This window comes from Sitophilus oryzae, unplaced genomic scaffold, assembly GCF_002938485.1.
Source record: "Sitophilus oryzae breed Bouriz unplaced genomic scaffold, Soryzae_2.0 scaffold_812_pilon_pilon, whole genome shotgun sequence".
Lineage (NCBI taxonomy): Eukaryota > Metazoa > Arthropoda > Insecta > Coleoptera > Curculionidae > Sitophilus > Sitophilus oryzae.
Genome location: NW_022147431.1, coordinates 478,871 through 505,198, shown reverse-complemented (window position 1 = coordinate 505,198; position 26,328 = coordinate 478,871). Strand labels below are relative to the sequence as shown.

Sequence of the window (26,328 nt, the reverse complement as noted above, 5' to 3'; positions counted from 1 at the left end):
ATGCATTTTCCGCCCTATACTTATAGGAACTTTTTTTACTATTTTTAGGAGTACTATCACCTCCCTATTTTTTTTACAACCTTTCAATGACACCCTGTATAATAAGTCAAATACTGAAGTTTATAATAAAGCCAGTTTACGAATTGAAGTTTTGATATATTTATATTTAGTTTATCAAGGAAATGGGGCTAAAAATAAAATAAATATCACATTTTAAACTTGACCATTAATTTTTCTGTTGCGTTTCTTTGCATCTGAGTGTAGAAACAATATATTTTTTACTATTTTAGTACTGTAATCCTGGAGATATTAGTCTTGTGAAAAATATGATGTCAATGGTAGAAATGTTATTAAATGATGCATGCTCTGAGAGTACTAGGAAACAAGAAGATCTTAAAAATATATTATTGTGGATTCAAGCAGCCTTTATACAAGCCGGCGTAATTACTGGGATCTATGTCTAGTACTAATTTATATTCAATTTAATGTACGTCTGCTAGGTTTGGGGAATCGCTTCAATTTTAGACAGAAACTCGAGGGAAATGTTTGATGAATATTATAAACAAATGTGGAGAGGACAGTTAGAAGAATATCCTTATCCGGAGTCTATGCAAAAATTGGAGATATCACTTCCATCTGATGGGATACTATTAGATTACTCGTATAATTACAAAATGAAAGGAAATTGGAGATATATCCCGGATATTGTAAAATCTGAACGTGTTGATGAATGTAAAAATATTCTGCAAGCTCTAATTCCAACAGTCGATACTGTTAGGTGAATCTTTATTTGTGGCGGCTTAACCATAAGGTCAAATGGTCAATGCCCCCCCCCCAAAATCAGAAGAAAATTAGGAAAAACCTATTTAAATTATACTTTTTGTAAATAATTTTTTCATCCTAAGATATTCTAAACTATTCCCAAAAACCATCAATTTGTCCAATTTTCGCTTCAAAACGTTTTATTTTTTCCATTTTCTCTACTACCTGTCAAAATTTTATTTTGTCCTTCGTTCCCGCTATGTTTTGCACGTATTAAACTCCAAATGCCGCGGCTCGTAACGCCAACAAGGTAAGATATACTACATATAGAAAATATAACAGGTTAAGGGTGCGATAGATATAGTTTATATTGGCCATTGACCGCGTCATTCATAAAAGAATTTCAGTCCTTGGAAAAATTTCGCCGTTTGGGCAGTTTGGGTGTTTATAAAAACTCAAATTATAAAACAACCTAGGTTTTTGTATCGTTTATCGCGTATAATGTTTGGTTTAGTCAATATAAAGCAATATTTACATTTTTAATATCGAAAGAATTACCATCTAGTTTGAGGTGTAGCGCGAAATTTGTGTAGGTAATAATTCTTAATTTCCTAGTTATGGATAAATGATGAACAGTGGATAACTGATTCTGGAATAGATATTTTAAAATAGACAACATGGTGTTTCTTCTCTTCTCTGAGTGCCTCTTCATTGTTCATTGAAGGTTGGCAACAATCTCGGCGAACTTCTGACGATCTTGGGCAGCTCGAAATAACGAGTGTGCAGCCGTACCCGTCCAATCTCTGATGTTTTTCAACCATGAATGTTTCTTTCTACCTATACCCCACTTGCCCTCAATTTTTCCCTCCATTATCAATTTTAACAGATCATATCTACTTCCACGCATTATATGACCCAGATAGACTGTCTTACGTTTCTTGGCTATGTGCACTAATTCTCTTTCGTACTGGGCTCGCATCAGCACCTCTTTGTTTGTGGGTCCGTTACAGTAGCCCACCCCCCCGGTTGTCCAAACTCTTTAATATTTTAGTACTGTATTGTACCCACCTAGCACTACCTAGCACCCAATTTACAGAGCTAGCACTACACTCCCAGAAGAGTTATAGCATATTTTCACCTGGCGCACAGTGGGGCGGATGGCAATTCTAGTGAGACAAAACATCAGCGATGTTTGGGACTTTATTATCTCGTAATACGAGATAGTAAAACTAATAGGCCATAAAACTGTTATAATATACATGACACAAAAACCGTACTGTAAACAATTGCCAAATAAATAAAATTATGATATCAGGTGAAACACTTACAAAAAACTCTATTTAACAGTTATTTCTTAATTACTTTGTAATCTTGTTACACCCTGTATATTTTATTTTAAAAAATACTATTTTATCAAAAAATAAATAAAATAGATGTTTAATTTTATTTTATATATATGTATATATATAGTAAGGATCTAAGACAATATTTTAAACTTTTATTAAAACTAATAAATCATTTAATTTTATTAGAAGTTATAAGAAATTTAAAAAAGGCTTTTGCATATCATCATATTTTATTTAACTAGAACATCATGTGGATGTTTTTGTCTTGAGGAAAATTGCCGAACTGACTATTGGTGTCATTCATTGATTTTTTGAACTCAGTGCCTTTCGATAAAATTTCAGAGTTTTCAACAATTATTACAGCAGCATCCCTACTCCCACTAGACCTAAAGCTCACAGTACTTGCAAAACCCAATCTTCTTTTGAAAGGTCCTCTATTAACCCTTTAACGAGTCTTTGTTTCGTGTTTATACTAGCTGATTGAAATTAAACTTTGAAGCGTCCACCAGTTCAGCTTGAATTTCCTGTCACTAATAAAATGCCTTCTAGACACGATTTATTCTATTTGCGAAAACTGTTTAAGGAAAAGCTACTTTTTTTCTATTCTTGATATAAAACAATGGAAAATGATTGCAAATGGGTCTCAACACCTTTCGTTTTATTGTCACTAAGAAAGTTGGGATCCAAAAATTGCATCACGACATCCCACAAAACGGTCAAACTGGTCTTAGATGATTTTAAAACGCCTTTTTTTCTTGAGAGCTTCAAAAAATTCTTGGCAGCTGATTTCAACCTAACCGGTGAATCGGTGAGAGACTCCTAAAAATTATGTTTTTTTTCAACAATTTGGCAACGCCCGGTACAAATAAATATGGGCATGGAAACTACAAATATTCTAGCATCAAAATTGCTTACTACTTTTTGGTAACTATTGGTAACTCAAAAGATCTACATCATTCAATATATCGATATTTGATAAAAAAAAGTGAAAGTTTGATATCTGCAGAACAAAAGCATGAAATATTTTAACGAATAATATACGTGTAGTATAAAAGTAAATAACATAATTTGGTTTTGGAATAGAATGTTTAAGCACTTGTAAATATTTTGTTTTCGTATAACCTCTGCCTTGCTGAGCAGAAAACGATCTTTAGTTGATAAAAATATATCGAAATACATACAAAGAATATATATAACCAAAAAATAATTGATGCATTTTTATATCTATTGGAATGCCTACTATTAATTCATCAGTACACATTTTTTGGCTTATTTCTAACAAAACGGTTTTGTCCCGCTAGAATTACCGTCCGCCACACTGTGCGCAAGGTGAAAATATGCTATAACCACAGACTTAACTATGGCCACCGTCTAAAAATATTCTAATTAAAAATTTTTAGACGGTGCATTGGCTATAACCACCTATAACTCTTCTGGGGGTGTGGTGGTGCTAGCTCTGTAAGTTAGGTGCTAGGTAGTGCTAGGTGGGTGCAATACAGTGCTAAAATATAAAAGAGTTTGGAGAACCGGGGGGGGGGGCACTGTAACGGACCCGATGTTTTGTCCCACTAGCATTGCCATCCGCCCCACTGTGCGCCAGGTGAAGATATGCTATAACTCTTCTGGGAGTGTAGTGTAAATCTGTAAATTGTGTAGTGCTAGCTCTGTAAAATATTAAAGAGTTTGGACAACCGGGGGGAGGGGGGCTACTGTAACTGACCCCAGTTTTATGCCTATTAGTTTTACTATCTCGTATTACGAGATAATAAAGTCCCAAACATCGCTGACGTTTTTTCCCACTAGAATTGCCATCCGCCCCACTGTGCGCCAGGTGAAAATATGCTATAACTCTTCTGGGAGTGTGCTAGCTCTGTAAATTGGGTGCTAGGTAGTGCTAGGTGGGTGCAATAGAGTGCTAAAGTTTTAAGGGAAAAATTCAACCGGGGGGGGGCTTGCGTTACATTAGCCCCCCCCCGGTAAAAATTTCCTGTAATTCACTAGGGGTTGTGGTGCTAGCTCTGTAAATTGGTGCTGGGTAGTGCTAGGTGGGTGCAATAGAGTGCTAAAGTTTTAAGGGAAAAATTCAACCGGGGGGGCTAGCGTTACATTAGCCCCCCCCCCCGGTAAAAATGTTCTGTAATTCACTAGGGGTTGTGGTGCTAGCTCTGTAAGTTGGGTGCTAGGTAGTGCTAGGTGGGTGCAATATAGTGCTAAAATATTAAAGAGTTTGGACAACCGGGGGGGGGGCTACTGTAACGGACCCTTTGTTTGTAACATGTGCCGTCCAAGGTATTTTGAGAAGTCTATGGTGTTTAGTTTGTAGAATCGTGCGGTTAAAAGAAAACTATTGCTTAAATTTCGAAAAACGTTTAGAGAAAGAACGCCGCATTGACTTAAAATATAAAAAAAATGTGAAATAAAACTTTTAGAATTGTGTATGTGTATATATGCATTTATATATTTGTGACATTATTATTTATGTGTATTTTAAATCCTACCGTGGAAAATTTGAGTAAAGAATATTGACTCGATTTTTAATGAAATGGCACTAGACCACCTGTTTAAAAATGTAAGGGTAGGTTTCATTTTAACAGAATTTATATTTATTTTCCTTTAACTAAAAAAACAAGTACCTTGTAAGAAACCAATTAAATTTGGGCGCGTCCGAGGGCGCCTCATAAAAAAATCGACCCAATATTTTTAGATATTGACCTCCCTACAATAATGACCACGAGCCGCCACTAATCTTTATTCGATTCAAAGATATATTTTAATAAATTATTATTTCCAGATATATGGACTTAATTACACTTCATATAAAATTCAATCGAAAATTATTGCTAATAGGACCAACTGGTACAGGAAAGAGTTTTTATACGCACGATTTGCTAATGAATAAATTAAACAGAGAAAGATACGAGCCTGCATTCATTACCTTTACTGTTCAAATAACATGCAATCAAACGCAAGATTTGGTCATTTCAAAATTGAACAAGAAGAAACGAGGCCATTATGGACCTCCAAAGGGCAAATCGACAATTTTGTTTATTGATGATGTTAACATGCCTTTAAAAGAAGAATATGGTGCTCAGCCTCCTTTAGAACTGCTAAGGTAATGGTGAAGACATGTTTGCTAGAAATATATCCTATAAACATAATCTATTATAGGCAATTTTTTGATCACAAAAATTGGTATGATTTAAGGAATACTCAGCCAATTTATCTTCACGATGTTTTATTCATTGGTGCGATGGGTTTAGTAGGAGGAAGCAGACAAGATGTTTATCCAAGATTCTTACACCATTTCAGTATTTTTTCTATTAACGAATTTAGCGAGGAAAGTATGTCAAAGATATATTCCAACATTTTGTTGTTAGGTTGGAAAAACAACGGGTTTCCGGCTGAGATTATTAATACAGTGTTTCAATCTGTGGCTGCTAGTTTGGACATGTTTAAATCTGCTATCGATAACTTGAGACCCACCCCTTCAAAGAGTCATTACGTTTTTAATTTGAGGGATTTCTCCAGATTGATACAAGGTAACTCGTGACATATAATACCTATAAAGGCCTATATTTGTGTGAAGGCGATAGTGATTTAGTAAGCTATGTTTATTTTAATAGGAAAAAAATACATTTCATAAAAAATAAACAAACCCATAATACAAATACTATACACCAATTAATTAATTAATTTTAAATGTATCTAAATAGGCACTTTGATAATTGAAAAATGAACAGGTGCACTCCTTAAAATCACTTCATAGAGTATACAAAATATGCTAAAAATAAAAATTCCAATAAAAAAAACATAAATGGCACATTAAAATCTGCATTATCTGAAATAAAACTATAGCTAAACGGCTAATAAAATACTAGAGACAAGACGCCGACATCTATAACGCGATGAGCAGTTTTTAATAATTATTCCGAATTATTATTACATACTTAGTGTTTGACAATTTATTGTAATGATGGTTATGGCATTCCTTCAAATAAATTTTGATTTAAGTATTGTATATATGTATAGTCATATTAATGATTATAGCCCGTATGATTTCTAAATTATTTCAGAATTATTAAATGATTAAATCAGTAGCGTAACTTCAAATGTGAGGCCCCCCCGCAAGATTTTTTTGGGGCCCTTATATTAAAATAACCTAACCTAACACACTAAAAACATAATATAGCTTTATGTACGTATATCAAGTCATTTAAAATATAAGAACAAAAAGAACCTTATTCCACATAAGAAAAAATAATAATAAAGGAACATAAAAAATAAAATATTAAAAAATAAATCAACACAACATTTTTGGAAATTGTAGGGGACGCTGTTCACATATATATGTATTTAGTAAATAAAATTGGAGGCCTTCATTGCGGGTGCTGCGGGTCCTACGCTACGCTACTGAATTAAGTAGAAATAGTTAATATTTAGTAACTTCGTAAGTGTTATATTTTAATATAATTATGGATTTAATAATTAAATAATTATCTTTAGTTTAAATTGTGATAAACTTGTATGAGTTTCAATCATTTATATTTAAAATCTTAGGAAAGGCAATATAGATTTTAGGCAGGAGAACTCAAGGGAAGGACTGTGTAATTAGTAATTAAGACTTTACAATTTTTTTTACTTGCCATTTTTCTTGTCGTTCACGTTGTGTCACACACAATCTGAATTTCGGATATGATGCAGAACTGATAAATTGGACCAAATATATTAATTGCAAGGTATTCAAAGAAATATTTTTGTTAACTTTACAAACATTTAAAGCATGTAATAATTTAAAAAAAAATTGACGTGAGATTACTTTATAATTCTTGGAAGTCTTAGATGATAAAGATTTGAATTATTATGGGTCTGTTTTATTTAAGAAGCAACAAATAATTTCAAAAACTCAACTATCAAAATATAATGGTAGCAAATTTTTAAAATCATGCATAGGTATAATGTTCTATATTAATTGGACATACTGAATGTAAACTAGGTATAGTTGCTGCAATCGATAATATATTTTGTTGCTTTTTCATATCACACAACATTTTCATCATAACAAAAAACCGTCGATACCGCAACTCATATTATGGGCACCTATGTATACTTAAATCTCATAATGATGTTTAAAAATACATAGGTATACATACTATGAGTAGTTGTTGTGACGGTTTTTTATTAGGTATGATGAAAAGAAGTTTCAAACTAAATAAATTATCGTGGAACTATATTTTAATATATTTTTATCTACAGTAACTATTACTTATTTTTTGTACGGCGAGTTTAAATTTATGGGCCATCCATAAATTTACACCGTTTCGAATATTGGTTAAACCTAGAAATACCTAGGTAATAGCCCGAAATATGCAAAAGAGGGAGTGAGTTTAGGTTAGATTAGAATTAGGTTTTAGTTGGTTTTGCATTAATAAAAATATAGGCTTAATCTAAACTTAACCTAAACTGATCTTTTTTGTATATTTCGGGCTCCTACGTGGGTAACCCTACGTTTAACCAATATTCGGGCTTTTACGGTAATATACTCATTCTAATTGGTTTAATCTGGCTCCATAATGAAACTGTGGGTTCCAGGTGCTATTGCAAATTAATGCCATTAATTCTATTACATAGGTACCTCACATTTCTATAGTGTAGTGACCGTGATCGTGACCATTCATGAATCCGCACACGTTCATCTCCATCATTAATATTTTTCTTACTAAATTCTTCACTTTTATAAAAAGCCATCACGATAAAAATCAAATATCAAAATTATTTAACGTTGCGAACTTACTTGTTCACTATACGTATCTGGAATATACCCTACTGGCAAGCAAAACCATGGGTCGGCGTTTACATGTATAGGAGTGAATCGCTAATCTGCTGAGTCGGAGAGAGCCAAAATACGAAGTATTTATTATATAATCACTTTAATCTGACGCTAGATTCCATGCGATTGGGAAAATACTTGCCTTCTGTCTTTATTGAGTACATCTTATTTTACGTTTCGTACACACGAAAATCGGCACCCAAGACCAGTAATGCCGACCCTAGTATTTGCGAATGGCGATTAGCGATACGTTAGGCTGCCAGAATGCTGACGTCACGAATGTCAAATTGCTTTCCAAACAAGGTTTAGTTCTTTTATATTTCTATTGAGCTCTTCCAAATGATGTCACAAGTTAATATAAAATGTAAAAAACAGATGATTGCCGACCACCGCACCGTCAACTTTTGTGTCTGGTATTTTCAATACGCCTATGATGGTTGCGCATGTTGAAAAATCTGTGAATTTTTGAATGTACGTGGCTGAACCTGTATATTAATGAAAAATAATGTATCGCTTTGTAGGGAAACCAACCAGCGCGCGACGGCGCCAGACGTCACTAGGATATCACACCTTAACGCAGTCGGGGATTCATTTGATTCACTTGAAAGACAATAGACTCCCTACGCAAGCGTTAAGCTTGATTTTCATGGGTCCGTGGTCCGTTGAATCGATGGTCCGACGACGGCGCTCTTAGTCAGCATTTTCGCGCCCATAGACTTAAAATAAAATATAGACTGAGCATCTCATTCATAAATAGCTGGAACATGCGGTCAGACACTGTCTTGTTATTGTTGTGTTATCGTTTTAGGTTATAACGAGTGCGACACGAGCGATAGATGGGTTGTCTCTGTCGTAACGGTCGTTCCCTGACGACTCTGCCGAGAAACACAACACTGTCTTTCCTTTCTCAAGTACACCTGAACTCTCCGTATCATAGCCGGGTAATTTTTTTATTTTAATGAAGCTATAATTAAATTAAAAATATATCGTATTTAAACTTTTTTATATTTTATTAAGATTTAGGACAGGTTTTTTATATAAAAGTTTAGAAAAAACGTCTTAGAGTCCAAAAAGGATAAAAATAATAAAATACACGTTATAGAAGAAATTTTATAATCGAAATTACGTAATTTTTGAAATTAATAATAAATTATTAATTTTAGTCAAACATTTACAACCCCTAATATTAATCAAAACAGGATCTATTCCACAGATATAATAGAATCGGCGACAGGGAGAGAAAAAAATATGATTGTTGTAATTTTTTTTCTGGTTAAGTGATGTCTTATGTAAATTAGAGAAAACATAAATCTGTTCCATTAAAGCAAGGAAGGTGATAGGAAGTGGATAAAATGAAAACTACATTTATTTAACTCGGTACTGTCTTTATTATACCGGGTGTGTCCCAAAAGTGGCTCATCCCCCATAATTTTTTTATATTTTCAAATAAAAAAACAAGATTTAATATGTTAGTACATGACATAAATTAGGATTGATTGACGTATTCAATTGTTTTTGGTCACTTCCTGTTTCACCGGAAATGACTATAACTTTTAATTTTTAAACGGCACCCTTGGTATATTTCTACTTTATTCGATAGAAAATGACACTCTGAATAGAATGACACATCATATGTCAACTTTTGACATTCTCGCATATGGTTTAATTGTAATTGTAACACGCGGTTCATAACGACAATTTGACTCGAAATACCAAGTGTGTGGTATCAATATATTCATAAAAAAATGCTTTTTCCAAAGATGCTAATGAGTCCCTTGTTCCCTTGTTCCATTTGAAAAAATTGACATATGTATGATTAAAAATACGATTTGTACAATCTTTTAACCGGCCTAGACAAGACACGAAACCCATTAGACGATCAAAACTATTTTTCCAAGGCTCCTTGATTAAAACTTAGTGTTTTTAACAACACCATGGCACCCTGGACTGAAATTTAAAATAGGATTTGTTTTTAAGCGACAATGTCAAAAGTTGACATATGATATGTCATTCTATTCAGAGTATCATTTTTTATCGAATAAAGTAACAATATACCGAGGGTGCCTTTAAAAATCAAAAGAGTAATCATTTCGGTGAAACAGGAAGAGACCAAAAACAATTGAATACGTCAATAAATCCTAATTTATGTCATATACCTACTAACATACAAATCTGTTTTTTTTATCTGAAAAAATAAAAAAGTTATAGGGGTGAGCCACTTTTGAGACGACCCGGTATATTAAAAATATTGTTTCATAATGTAATATCATTTTAAAATTCTTGTATGTTATTTTAGATTCTGAAGATAATTTTAGAATAAACCGGAATATATTTTTAATAAAAACATTATTAATTATTAACAGGGTTATAATTATGATTTTGTTACAATGTAAGTAAGTAAATAATGTAATGTAAGAGAAAAAATTCAGATTTTACATTTTACTAAAATATTATCTAAATAAGGGCCTTTCTACAACAACGCCACTGACTCCCAATGGGTAAATTGAGAGTTGCCTACCGGTCAAAAGTCGTTTCAAGACTTAAATGGATTATTTAAGTCAAATTTCTTGCAAATTTGGCACTGGCGAACCATATTTTATAGTTCTTAAACAGAAAAAGTCAATAAAATAAACACTTAAGCAGTACAAGCTTAAGAAAATGCGTTAATACAGCCGGGGAGATAGCGGCAACAAAGCTTTACCGCACACGTGCGACACGTACTACAAGGTAATAAATGAATGAATAGGCTCCCTCGCCTCTAATCGGTGTTGTCATATTGTAAAGAACTTATCCTTTTTAAACAGTATCCGAATTATAATTTAGTAGTATAAGGACTATTTAATACATCTCTGGAATATTAAAACCTACTTTATTCAACTGTAGTATTAATATCTCAATATATGTGTATAACAAGAAAAAAAATATTGATAATATTAAAGACGTGACAGCATAGGCTGAATGAGGAAGGCTCGGTCGACTGTACCCAGAAGTAAACATGTGTACAAAAATATTGTCTGTCCGCGTTGAGATGTAAATAGTGTAGTCTATATTTTATTTTAAGTCTATGTTCGCGCCACTTTTCTTCCGTAAATTTTTTACTTCAGCCTGTCAATGGAGAATGATCGTACGATAATGCACGTTTTGACACTTTTTTGACAAATTTAATCTAATAGTACAAGAGCTAGCAACGTCGGGAAAACAAGAATTTTAAGAAAGCTGGTTCTTTGATATATCTTTTGCTATGCTCTCCTGTGCTGCTGACCAAAGTGCGGGAAATCTGACTGCCGCGCCTGTAGACTACTCCAGTTTACTACTGCGTAGCACATCTGTACAGGGTATTCCATTTTCGTGTGTTTTATGGAATTTCTGTTTTATGAGTAGAAATACAATGATGCGATTTTCACATTACTTTGCTACTTTTTATGAGACTAAATATTCTAGACATATTTTGTCCTAGCTTCCTTAGTTCCTGAAATACAGGGCTAATTTATGATGCGCAGTAGTAAACCGATCTTAAATAAAGATATGATGCACTGTAGTGAACGCAACGTTTACCGGGAGCCAGACGGTCCGCACTCTGTTCAAGAGAGCATAACAAAAGATATATTAACGGACTAGCTTTCTTAAAATTCTCTCCCGAAAACGTTGCTAATTCTTAGACTAGAAGTAAAACAGCGAAATAGTTATGGAGATGAAAATATAAAATGAAACCAATCAAAAGCAAATCGTACATCCGATGAACGGAGGCGTTAAAATGAAATAAATTTAAAAACTGCGTAATTTTCTAACCAATCGAAGTCTCTAAATTCAACCAATAAAATTAATATCATATCATCATATCGTCGCAAAAGGGATTCTTAAAAATCAAGCTTAACACGACAAATAATCAAAAACGGTTCCGAAAAACTAATTTTAGCCCGAACTTTTTATTTGCTAGTAGTATTGAGTGTTGTTTTTTTTTCTGCTGCCTGATTGCCGCCTAACAGTTTAAAAATGTGTCATAAAAATACACTCAGATGCAAAAAAAACGCAACGGAGAAAATTTTGGTCAAATTTAAAGTGTTATATTTTTGTTACTTTTAGCCCTATTTTCATAATTTTTTTAGCAAACTGTATATAATTATATCAACTTTAATTCGTAAACAAAGTTTTTTATAAACTTTAGTATTTGGCATATTATACAGGGTTAATCGAGGGGTTGTTTTCTTACCTTAACTTTAAAACACCCTGTGCAATAATTGCATGTGTAAATTTCCCTAAAATATAATTTTACGGTCAGAACCATGACTCCTGATCATTTTGCTTTTTGATTCATGACAATACATGCTTTGGTTAATTTTTAAGAGTGAAATGAACTGATCACGATTAATTTGCAATTTTTTTAATTATCATTACTTTTTGATGTAATATTTTAATGACGAGATGGTTTTGGTAACCATTTTGGTAACGTCACTTTATGCTGCATTGGATACTCTATACTAAATTTAAAAAGAAAATTAAACACTAACGATACAGTCCTGGATTTAATAAAGATTCTTAACGAAAACAGAACTAACGATATTAAAGAAAACATCTGTATTACTCAAGTATACAAACGGAAGAAAAAAAATTGTAAAAATACCCTAAAACATCGTATTGTCTCCCTTGGTTGCTACAACTGCCTGTATACGTCCGTTAATACTGTCATTGAGACTGCATATAGCATATTGCGTTATGCTTTCCCATTGTTCTTTAAGAACCAAGCGAAGTTCATTTAATGCAGCTGGTACTGCTTCGCGACCTTTAACCCTCCTGCCAAGCATTTACCAAACGTCGAATATGATGGGCAGTTCATAATAGTACATGGTTCACAATAATCACCAAAACCACCCCGCCATATTGAAAAATAACATCAAAAAGTAATGATAATTGAAAAAAATTCAAATTGTAGGTGGCAAGTTCATTTCGCTCTTAAAAATTAACCAAGGCATATATTGACATGATCCAAAAAACAAAATACTCAGGAGACTTAATTCGTAAACAAAGTTTTTTATAAACTTTAGTATTTGGCATATTATACAGGGTTAATCGAGGGGTTGTTTTCTTACCTTAACTTTAAAACACCCTGTGCAATAATTGCATGTGTAAATTTCCCTAAAATATAATTTTACGGTCAGAACCATGACTCCTCATCATTTTGCTTTTTGATTCATGCCAATACATGCTTTGGTTAATTTTTAAGAGTGAAATGAACTGATCACGATCAATTTGCAATTTTTTTAATTATCATTACTTTTTGATGTAATATTTTAATGACGAGATGGTTTTGGTAACCATTTTGGTAACGTCACTTTATGCTGCATTGGATACTCTATACTAAATTTAAAAAGAAAATTAAACACTAACGATACAGTCCTGGATTTAATAAAGATTCTTAACGAAAACAGAACTAACGATATTAAAGAAAACATCTGTATTACTCAAGTATACAAACGGAAGAAAAAAAAATGTAAAAATACCCTAAAACTTTGTATTGTCTCCCTTGGTTGCTACAACTGCATGTATACGTCCGTTAATACTGTCATTGAGACCACCCCGCCATATTGAAAAATAACATCAAAAAGTAATGATAATTGAAAAAATTTCAAATTGTAGGTGGCAAGTTCATTTCGCTCTTAAAAATTAACCAAGGCATATATTGACATGATCCAAAAAACAAAATACTCAGGAGACATGGCTCTGTCCGTAAAATTATATTTTAGGAAAATTTACACACTAAATTATTGCACAGGGTGTTTTAAAGTTAAGGTAAAAAACAACTCCTCGTTTAACCCTGTATAATATGCCCAATACTACAGTTTATAAAAGAAACTGAGTTTACAAATTAAAGTTGATATAATTATATACAGCTTACTAAAAAGTTCATGAAAATAGAGCTAAAAATAACAAAAATATAACACTTTAAATTTGACCAAAAATTTCTCCGTTGCTTTTTTTTTGCATCTGAGTGTATATAAAAATCTGATATTTTTTTTTATAAAAAGACTTAAATCTTTTAAATGTCATAAGTCTTTTCTAAAAAAACACATTAAATTTTAAGTCTTAAGTCAGCTTTTGAAAACTTTATATGTGTAAATTTATCGTATAGTTAAATTAGAGTAGATTCGTCGAGATGGCTATCAGACTGATCCATTGCGACCTTTTCAGATCTATTGTAGTCCTCTTCTGATCCTTACATTACATTCTTCAATCCTGTCCTTTTCACAAAGTTTAGCATCTTGGAGACTGAACCCTCCATGTAGCTCTCTGTCAATGAACTGTCATTGCCTATTACCGAGAATCGCACATTTACTAGGCTGTCGCACCGACATAAAATGTGTTCTGTCGTTTCTTCTTCAGGTTGACAGAACCTGCACATGTTGCTTTGTCCGTCAACCCTATTAGCATAGTTACTTTATAGCTGTAAATTTATAGGTTGTGCCATGCTCAAAAAAGAATCCGCTGAATCTAAGAAAACATTTGTGAAGATATGGGCTCATGAAGTACTAAGAGTATTTTATGACCGATTAATTGAAGACAAAGACAAAGAGTGGGTATACAGAAAATTACGCTCCTGTATAAAAGACAATTTTAAGGAGTACTTTGATCTAGTTTTTGATACATATCCAAAAAATGCTGATGGTAATGTATGGCAATTTTTCAATAATATGATAATTTAACGCATTTCTACGCAGGCGTTGTATTACATGAGTCTATAAAAAGATTAATGTTTGGGACATACTTTGATCAAGATTCCGATGAAGACAAACGCTATGAAGAAGTAGAAAATATTGAAACGTTCAAGGATTTGAGTCAAAGTTGCTTAGAAGAATATAACGCTACTCATAAAACCAAAATGGACGTTATATTATTCGATTATGCTCTAGAACATTTATCAAAAATATGTCGCGTTTTGTCCATGAATTGTGGCAGTGCTTTACTGGTAAGTTCGTTCAAACTTAAAATGCGTCCAAACTTCAGCATTTTAGCCCGAACGAACAGAACCAACCGAGTGCGCAGGAACAAGTAGAACGAATAGGCCGAACACACAGCATTGCGTTTACGCAAACGACGAAATGGGAGATATTTTTTTTTACTAATCTAAAAGGTCCTCAGATACTTGCTCTAAATATAAGCAGGTAGAAAGTTTAGCTTTCAGTTAATTCAATGTTTACAATATAAATTCCTCTTTATTATTGTTACTGAGTATTTACAAACAGTAAATACGTCTATTTTTATGAATATTCAAGTTACTTTTGCTCTTAATTTTTTTTGAAAAATAATTTAACCTGAAACTATTTCGACTATCTTAAATAATTTAATCTAACCTAAATCTATTTCCAGGAAGTTTTTTCGAAGAAACTATTTCAAAGTAGGTTATTTATCTGTGTAAATAACCTACTTTGAAATAGTTTCTTTGTGCCGCTGTGGTGGCCCACAGCGGCGGATACAGAAATTTGTTTTGGCGCCCCCTCTGTATCCGCCACTGGTGGCCCATCGAAAACGTTCCGCAAGCCATAACGGCCAGGGTAATTTTTTTTTTTCAGAAAATTCAAAAACACGTCAATTTTGTTTGTAAGATGGACATCTTTTGCCCCAAAATGAGTTGCAATCTTTCAACCCCCTAAGGCGGGGTAAGTAGTTATTTAATACGGGACTGCGACGTTCGGATGCCAGAGAGGTTACCAAAGATTATTCACCTGTATTTTTTTACCGTGTTTACCTGTGGCTTCTTTTTAAACTTACCAGAGCTGTTGAGAGGGCCTAATTGTTGTGGTTTTAGGTATGTGGCACGGTAAAGTAAATTGTGTTGACGTTCAGAAGCAGTTTGGTGAGACTTTTTGATAGGTTAAAGGTTCTGATCTGCGGAAGATGATGGTGTGATAGATAATTATTGTGTAACGAGAGGTGTACTGGGGCTCGGTTTTATCAGTAAATATCATGCACTAAGGATGTTTTTCGCTGTTAGTCATAGTGCGAGCCAAGCTTAGCCTTGTGAAATATATTTATAAGAAAGATAAAAAAAAACAATTTTTTTGTTTTTTTTTATTACACATTTTATTTATTTGTATATAATATAAAATACACATATTATTTTTTAATTTACATTTTCAATGTAATGTAATTTATTTAAATTGCCTCATCAAGTGTAAAAGATATGCATATGGTCCGTGGATAAAGACAATGTAAAATATTATTGAAACGCTTTAAAAAACCAGGCGATTTAGGATCGGTTATGCGTCGACACAAAAATCCTGAAACATGGAATTATTACAAGCAAATGAGGAATTTAACGACATCAGCAATTAGATCAGAGAAAAAAGCATACCTTAACTATAAGTTTCAAACCTCCACAGCCAAGGAACAATGGAATGAGCTAAGACGACTTAATATACTGTCTAACAAAACTAGAAATATTCCAGAAAACCTACAAAATGTCAATGAAATTAATGGATATTTTACCCAAACAACAAAAACATGTAATATTCCTAAAAAGGATATCTTAGACTATTATAATAACAACAGTTTACTTCTCAAAATTCTTTTTCTACTGTGTCAGAAGATTTAATATCTCATATTATTCTAGCTATTAGATCTAAAGCCTTTGGATCCGATGATCTAAATATCTCTTGATAAGTCTTTTTTGTTGTCTCATATAGTGCCTTAGTATAACCCTGATATTAATTAATGTCTTGTATTCAGAGATCCTTATTTCCCAAAGGTCTTGGAACTCTTTAATGTGCGACACCCATTAGCCAAAAAAGTAACCCCACGAATTCAGCCATTCTACGTTCATTTCAATATTCACCAACTTTTGTTCGAAAATATAGAAAAAGTAATGGAAACCCAAATTCGATCCTATCTTTCAGTTACTAGTATCTTGCCCATTAAACAATCGGGGTTCAGAGCTGGTTATAGCTGTGGCAGTGCTTTGACTGATGTTGTTGATGATGTGGTGAGAGCCCAGGATAAGAATAATGCTAGCGTACTAGTACTTCTCGATTATAGTAAAGCCTTTTGATGTGCTTAACCACATATTTTTAATATTTATTTTAAAATACATAGGTTTTAAGATCTCCTCTCCTTCTTAGCTTTGAAAACTTTATAAGTGTGTAAATTCTACCGTTTAAATTAGAGTAGATTCGTCGAGATGGCTATCAGACTGATCCACTGCGACCTCGGTGATCTTATTGTAGTCCCTTCTGATCCCATTACATTCTTCAATCCTGTCCTTTTCACAAAATTTAATAAAAAAAAAATTGGAGACTGAACCTCCATGTAGCTCTCTGTCAATAACCTAATCATTGACTCCATTACTGAGAATCGTATTACTACTTAGCCGTCGCACCGATATAAAATGTGTTCTGTTGTTTTCCCCTTCAGGTTGACAGAACCTGCACATGTTGCTTTGTCCGTCAACCCTATTAGCATAGTTACTTTATAGCTGTAAATTTATAGGTTGTGCCATGCTCAAAAAAGAATCCGCTGAATCTAAGAAAACATTTGTGAAGATATGGGCTCATGAAGTACTAAGAGTATTTTATGACCGATTAATTGAAGACAAAGACAAAGAGTGGGTATACAGAAAACGCTCCCTGTATAAAAAGACATTTTAAAGTACTTTGATCTAGTTTTTGATACATATCCAAAAAATGCTGATGGTAATGTATGGCAATTTTTCAATAATATGATAATTTAACGCATTTCTACGCAGGCGTTGTATTACATGAGTCTATAAAAAGATTAATGTTTGGGACATACTTTGATCAAGATTCCGATGAAGACAAACGCTATGAAGAAGTAGAAAATATTGAAACGTTCAAGGATTTGAGTCAAAGTTGCTTAGAAGAATATAACGCTACTCATAAAACCAAAATGGACGTTATATTATTCGATTATTAACCAGAGACATTTATCAAAATATGTCGTTTTGTCCATGAATTGTGGCAGTGCTTTACTGGTAAGTTCGTTCAAACTTAAAATGCGTCCAAACTTCAGCATTTTAGCCCGAACGAACAGAACCAACCGAGTGCGCAGGAACAAGTAGAACGAATAGGCCGAACACACAGCATTGCGTTTACGCAAACGACGAAATGGGAGATATTTTTTTTTACTAATCTAAAAGGTCCTCAGATACTTGCTCTAAATATAAGCAGGTAGAAGGTTTAGCTTCCAGTTATTCCAATGTTTACAATATAAATTTACTCTTTATTATTGTTGAGTAATTTACAAAACAGTAAATACGTCTATTTTTTATGAATATTCAAGTTACTTTTGCTCTTAATTTTTTTTTTTGAAAAATAATTTAACCTGAAACTATTTCGACTATCTTAAATAATTTAATCTAACCTAAATCTATTTCGAGGAAGTTTTTCGAAGAAACTATTTCAAAGTAGGTTATTTATCTGTGTAAATAACCTACTTTGAAATACTTTCCTTGTGCCACTGTGGTGGCCTGGCGGCGGATGCATTTGGCGCCCCCTCTGTATCCGCCACTGGTGGCCCATCGAAAACGTTCCGCAAGCCATAACGGCCAGGGTAATTTTTTTTTTTCAGAAAATTCAAAAACACGTCAATTTTGTTTGTAAGATGGACATCTTTTGCCCCAAAAATGAGTGCAAAATCTTCAACCCCCTAAGCGGGGGTAGTAGTTATTCTAATACGGGACTGCGACAGTCGGATGGCCAAGAAGGTTACCAAAGATTTTCACCTGTATTTTTTACGTGTTTACCTGTGGGTTCTTGTAAATTTACCAGAGGCTGTTGAAGAGGGCCTTAATTGTTGTGGTTTAGGTATGTGGCAGGTAAATGTAAATTGTGTGACGTCAGAGCAGTTTGGTGAAGAACTTTGATAGGTTAAAGGTTATCTCGAAATATTGTGATAAGTTATTATTGTGTACGAGAGGTTACTGGGGTCGGGTTTTATCAGTAAATATTGCGATAAGGATGTTTTTCGCTGTACTCATAGTGCGAGACAAGCCTAGCCTTGTGAAATATATTTTATAAGAAAAGATAAAAAAAAACAACGATGTTTATTATAGACACATTTATTTATTTGTATATATATAAAATACACATATTATTTTAATTTACATTTTCCAATGTAATGTAAGTTATTTAAATTGCTCATCAAGTGTAAAAGATATGCATATGGTCCGTGGATAACAGACAATGTAAAATATATGAAAACGCTTAAAAACCAGGCATTAAATCGTTATCGTCGAACAAAAAATCCTGAACATTGGAATTATTACAAGCAAATGAGGAATTTAACGACATCAGCAATTAGATCAGAGAAAAAAGCATACCTTAACTATAAGTTTCAAACCTCCACAGCCAAGGAACAATGGAATGAGCTAAGACGACTTAATATACTGTCTAACAAAACTAGTAATATTCCAGAAAACCTACAAAATGTCAATGAAATTAATGGATATTTTACCCAAACAACAAAAACATGTAATATTCCTAAAAAGGATATCTTAGACTACTATAATAACAACAGTTTACTTCCTCAAAATTCTTTTTCTTTTCCTACTGTGTCAGAAGATTTAATATCTCATATTATTCTGGCTATTAGATCTAAAGCCTTTGGATCCGATGATCTAAATATCTCTTTGATATCTTTTTGTTGTCCTCATATAGTGCCTTATATAACTGATATAATTAATTCTTGTATTCAGAGATCTTATTTCCCAAAGTCTTGGAAACTTGCTAATGTGACACCATTACCAAAAAAAAGTAACCCCACAGAATTCAGCCATTTACGTTCAATTTCAATATTACCAACTTTGTCGAAAATATTAGAAAAAGTAATGGAAACCCAAATTCGATCCTATCTTTCAGTTACTAGTATCTTGCCCATTAAACAATCGGGGTTCAGAGCTGGTTATAGCTGTGGCAGTGCTTTGACTGATGTTGTTGATGATGTGGTGAGAGCCCAGGATAAGAATAATGCTACCGTACTAGTACTTCTCGATTATAGTAAAGCCTTTTGATGTGCTTAACCACATGCTTTTAATACTTATTTTTAAAATACATAGGTTTTACAGTAGAAGCTTCATCGTTTATAAAATCATTTTTGACAGATAGATGTCAACGAGTTGTTTGGGAGAATAACTATTCAGAGATATTGAGTGTTTCATCTGGAGTCCCACAGGGTAGCATTTTGGGTCCTCTCTTATTTAGTATATATACCTCAAATTTTGTAGGGAGTCTTAAGTACAGTGGGTATCACCTGTATGCCGATGACACACAAATCTATATGTCTTTTAATCAGAATCAAGCTGATGCTGCACATAGAAAACTTAACTCTGATTTGGATAGAATATTGAAAGTATCCTCAGTCCTTAATAGATTTGATCAAATAAAATCAACTGCTCTATTGTTCTGCGCGGAGAGTTACCGGGATATGATTATGGAACATGTTAGACCTAGATTAGGTGATAATCTTATCTTATTTCAGAAGTCTTGCAAAAACAGATACGAATGCGTGGACCAGCAAAACTGGGTAACAGGCATCACCCTCTGCTTGGCTGAGAGCTTTTCAAAAAATTAAAACTAATATATTCACAGCGGCACTCTTTGTCACAAAAAACTAAACACCATTCAATAATGGGCTTACGCTTGTTCTATCTCATTTTAATCTAGATAATGTGATTTCTCGACTCAAGATAACAACCAGGTACAAAATCAGAGCTCTTAAGATTGATCTGCGGAATAAGAAGAAGACAAAGAGTGTAATTGGCTTAACATGTCAGAACGTCGTCTTTTGCACTCGGTATGTTTTTTTCATAAAATTACAAAATATAAAAAAAAAAAAAAAAAATTACAATTTCATTTACCAGATGTGCATAACCTAAATATCCGCAGACAACATCTTCTAACCATACCCGCTCATAAAAAGGAGAATTCTTTAAGTAATTTTCCTACCAAATTGCTACGTCAATAAATAGGACCACCTTATTCACTGATTTTCGAGATTATTACATTTTCAAAGAAATTAAGAAATAACTGCTCCCGGAATGAATTGATATAAATTTTTAATTTTTTTTAATCTCTTTTTTTTTTTTTTTTTTTTTTTTTTTTTTTTTTTTTTTTTTTTTTTTTTTATAAACTTTTATTTTTCTTGACCTCAACACACCTGGACTTTGAAGAAAGCTGACTGTGCCTTTTGTTCCAATTGTTAAAATAATTTATATATTACATGTATTTTGAGACGATAAAGGCCTTTTTATTATTATTATTATATGTAAAATGCCAAGTACAATGTTTCTATGAATCTAAATAGGTACAGTGAACAGTGTGCTTATTTAAATAACAATTCAGGAAACAAGTTTACTTTAAACACATATATTATTTTTTACAATAATCTTATATGAAAACTGATAATAATAATCTCACACCTTGTATGAAATGTTCCTAATATTTGCTTTCATATACCAGTGAATCCAGATAGTCTTTTGCACACTCTTTCTGTATCTAGTATATAGAAAATCTATAAATATTAAATTAAATTTAAATTTACTTATATAAATGATTTAAAATACCTGTACTTCTTGCACTTCAGGATAGAATATCCTCTCACAAATCAGCTGTGCGATGCGATCACCTCTCTTTATAATAAAATCGTTCTCAGAATGATTAAACAATTTTAACTATTCCCTTATAGTCTTCATCTACGACTCCTGCTGTAAAATAAATCTGTTATTAGTTGAGGAAATTTATAATTCAAATAAAACACTGCCTCCCAAACATCGTCAAAACATGTTTTGCCAACCAGTCAGTCTGGAATTCCGACCATAACACCATTGATTTTTTAAACTATGTTTTACTATATTTCTGTCTCTTGCTGGTATTATACAATCATCTATACTTTTTAATTCGAATCCAGCTGATCTAGCTGAACCCTTAACTGGAGCATATGCTGCAGGTGTTGTTCTAACATATTTTAGAACTGTTTATTTTTCTAGTTTCAATTTCAACATAAGGGGTTAAATAAAAAGAGAAAAATAAATAAAGTAAGTGGATTAATCTAACAATTTATATAACCCCAGGGAAGCGTATCTGTTGTAATATAATTTACAATTCTTTTATCGTCGTATGGAGTTAGAGCAATTTTTTTCTGGTCTATTGTATACACCTCATGTTTTTTACTCCGAATTAATGTTTCTTTGATAGACATACTGCTATTATTAAATATGGAGCATTCATAATAATTCTCAAAGTAATTATTTTGGTGATGCACTTGTTATTCCCTTATCCTTTTTAACAATTTTGTTGCATTGTTTGTAACGTTTTAAATGTATACATTTTAGATTTCAAACCAATAAATTCAACCATTATGTTTCCATTATTTTCATCCTTCATCAAACCTAATACTTTTTTATTTGAGGAATATTAAATTGATTGTTTTCTGGATAGTCAGAGGTATCAAATTTACTTACATCCTCTCTAATATGTTCATATATATTATCAACAAAAAGTGGTATATTAAGAATCTGTATCAGGAACCCTGTGATTTAGCATTGTTATTAAATTTAGGTTTAAACTAGTTGTAATGAAAATCGCTATGTTTTGAAATGTCTAAAATACTGAATCCTACATAAATTGGTTTGTTAAATTTAATGTTTATCCTTTTCATTTCTATAATAACCATACTGTCATTGAATATGGCAAGATTATGGAAATTTGGTTTGGAAATGTGAGATTTTGCACCATATCTACCTTCCCATTGTGTAACTAATTTAACATCTTTATATTTCCTTACATTTTCCATAGTTTTACCAAAAACTGCATTATTCATTAACTTATAAAAAAATTTTCTCAAAATAATTTTTTTTTCTCAAAATGTTTTCTTAATTGTGTATTTAAATCGATGTAACTTTTTAACCAAGGAGATTGATTAAATTTTTAAAATTTATGAACTTTACTTATTTCTAAACCTAAACTTACTGCTTGTTTTAAATTTGTATATTAATAGATAATGTAGTTTTTCTTATTAAATAGTGTGGTTAAGAGTTTCATTTGTTTTGACGATTTTATAGGTGATACCATACGCTCTGGATATAGAGGTAAAATCTTTTGAAGATTATGTAATTTTGTGGGATAATCTAAATCAACCTCAAGTATATAACCGATATTAGAATCATTAGGGAAGATTTCAATATGTTTTCCAAATTAAAAATCAATACTTTCTACCCACTGAAAATCGCTAAAAGGTAAGAATTGACTCATGGCTGTACCATATAAGTTATTTACATCAAAATACATAAGGTATGATGATTGTAGGGTAGGGTTATACTCATTTCCCATAAAGACGTTATTTGCTTTCCCATATCGGTTACTACATTGTGATATTCCACCTCTAATACCTCTTTCTATAAACATTAATTTATCAATATCTGTTAATAACTCTAGAGTAATTCCAGATACTTTTAAACAACTGTCGTAGGCTAAACCTGGGGCTGTATAATACTTTAAACATTCCAAATTATATGTTTTTAAACAAACCTTACGAAAATTTTCAAACACATCAGCTAAAAGAAACAGCCATGCATTTTTAAAATATAATTCCATACTGTTCTGGTTTTGAATTTTTAAACATCCTTCACTTTTTATAGCATGATCCTTCATTCATTGTTCTATACCAGATTTTCTTAAATTACTATAAAGAAACACTCAAAGGGCTGGTAATTTTAATTCGTTTAATTTATTCCAACTATCAAGATATTCATACGGAAAAATACCTTTTTTCGATACTAACAAAAATTTATCTTCATTTCTACAGAAACTTCTGGTTATAACTTTTTCTGAATTGGTGTGATATGAACTCAATTTATCTAAGCCACTAGCCATAAATAGAAATGAATCGAGAAATCTAAGCTGTACAGATGTATTTTCAATGTATTTAGTAAAAGCTGTATTTTCTTTTATTTACTGAGATATAAATTTATCATTCTGAACATTTCCCCGCTGTGCCCTAATAATAAAGTGGCTATCATAACCTGATAAATTGTGAAATATTACTGGGATAACATGATCATTTTTATAATTTATATTGCAGGAGTTGTGAGCACTACCTCTATACTGACCTGTGAAATGACAATGATCCTTTACTTTAATATCATCTTGTGCAAATTCTTTTTCACATATATGACATACATTGGAAGAATAAAAATCGAGTGAGTGGTGATTTGATAAGGATGCATAGGGTGGTTTAAAAAAAATATTATTTATTTCCATACTTAGTTGATATAAACGTTTAACAAACCACTCAATACAGTCTTTACCTGTATAGCACTCAAATCTTGAATGAGAATTATTAAAACTACATAAGAGATAATATGCTATACTACATGGAATATGTTTCTGTACTTTAATTTGAGTAGCAGTATTAACAAAAATTTTCACATTTTTCTTAGATACTTTCTAAATCTGCATAAATAACAAACGGAGATTTTCTTTATTTTGCAACTGAGTAAATGATATAAATTTTTCATCTTCTGAAGGTACTGATATTTTACTTTTATTCATTTTGCGACATATAAAAATATGTCTATTTAATATTTCTTCGGAAAAGAAATGATTTAAACATCTATCGCAGAAATATGTTTTACTTTTTCAAATTACCCATTTGTCTGCACAATAAGCGTGATAAGTCTTTTATTAATGCAAAATGATATATTGGTTTATAATCATTTATGTTTGAACTCATTAATTGATCGTTTTCATCAAAAAAGGGTAAGATTTAATTTTAGTTGGAATAATTAATAAATTAACACTCTTTAAGTATTCAAAATTACTCAAGCAAATAGGAACAATTTAACATTTTTTTTTCTTCCATTCTATACCAAAGACATTTACACAAATACTATTTGAAATTTCAAATTTTGATATATCTTTCAATTTGATAGGAAATTCAATTCCATCATATTTTAATACGCTACTAAAATGTGGATATGAGAATACTCTAGAGGAATTTTTTGTATTTGAACAGGGATAAAAGGCTGCTACAATAGACCAAAGGAAACAACAGGATCACTATTTTTTAATATTAAGCACACCTTTGCTATTCTGGATAAATTTCGGTATTTCAATATATGTTGAAACACCCACAGTAATTGGTACATAATTATTCATATTAACTTTTAATTCTAAAATTTGATAAAGACTCCAACCACTATCTCTCTCCTGAAATTCTTCAAGTTTATTTAAAATATTATCTTTAATGTAATTATTATAAAATAATTTTAAATTTGTATTATTAAAAATAATTCTATTCTTGGTTTGAAAATGTTTAATATCTGTCTCACCAGTTTGTGGTTTTATAAAATTTGCTAAAAATTAACTTTAAGTAAAGAATGTCTAAGTTCTTTTTTAATTTGAAATGCAAAAGATCGAAAATCTTTATTAAAAATTCAATAGGGTCATAATATTTAAAATTAATTATTGCTCAGTTTTTATACGACCATTGAAACATGATTCTAAATTTTGCCAAATTAAGTTTTGCTTTTTATTTTTTCTTATATTCTTATAAAACCTAAACCTTTCTTTAAAACATTTTAGGATACTATAATTTGATTCTAATTTAGACAAAGTTTTAACATTTTTTAATTTATTAAGTCGAATATATTTTTTCAGTAGTAAAAGTGTCCTATTTAAAAATTTAATCCACTTACAATAATCATTTTTACTTTTTATTATAATAATATTATTATATATTAACTTACCTACTTGTTGGTAATTAACTTACCTACTTGTTGAATTTTCAAAACTGTATTTTCAGAAATTTCATTAATTTCTGCAGCGGTACTCATTATAAGTGGAGATAACTGTAAACTGTACTGTACAATAAACAAAAACGATATAAAATTAATTGCACTGCTACCAAAATTTATTGTATATATATATATATATATATATATATATATATATATATATATATATATATAACATATATATATATATATATATATATATATATATATATATATATATATATATATATATATATATATATATAACTGCTGCTCTCTTAACTCATATATATATATAGGCAGAAAGTAGTCTCGACTGACTAGTGAGAAAGAAAATCTGGGATTTAGTGGGGTTGCAGTCGGAAGGGTTTGACAAAGAATTAATACACTCTGTTAATTGTCAAGCTTTCGGAATTTATTTATTCCTTCCTCAGGACATTAACGTGGTACAGAAAATACCTTCATACAAACTACATTAAACATGGTTTGTGTTGATTACTCCACCGTGAAAGCATCGCTGACCAGTCAACCACAAGGACTCTTATAAGGCGGTTAAGCCGCCAAATATAAGTTAGAACATTAGAATAATTAAGAGATGTTCAATCAACAACTCTTAA

The 26,328-nt window shown here is 31.8% G+C and overlaps 1 protein-coding gene across 1 annotated transcript in view; it reads left to right on the top strand.

Moving 5' to 3' along the window:
• The window catches only part of LOC115889254 (dynein heavy chain 12, axonemal), a 232,470-nt gene that overhangs the window by 124,685 nt on the left and 81,457 nt on the right, over positions 1–26,328 (top strand). The window contains exons 23-28 of the mRNA XM_030909199.1: positions 291–440; positions 501–778; positions 4,900–5,220; positions 5,277–5,647; positions 14,389–14,595; positions 14,649–14,896. Of these exons, the coding sequence (XP_030765059.1) occupies positions 291–440; positions 501–778; positions 4,900–5,220; positions 5,277–5,647; positions 14,389–14,595; positions 14,649–14,896 (1,575 nt within the window). The remainder of the gene's footprint in view (positions 1–290; positions 441–500; positions 779–4,899; positions 5,221–5,276; positions 5,648–14,388; positions 14,596–14,648; positions 14,897–26,328) is intronic.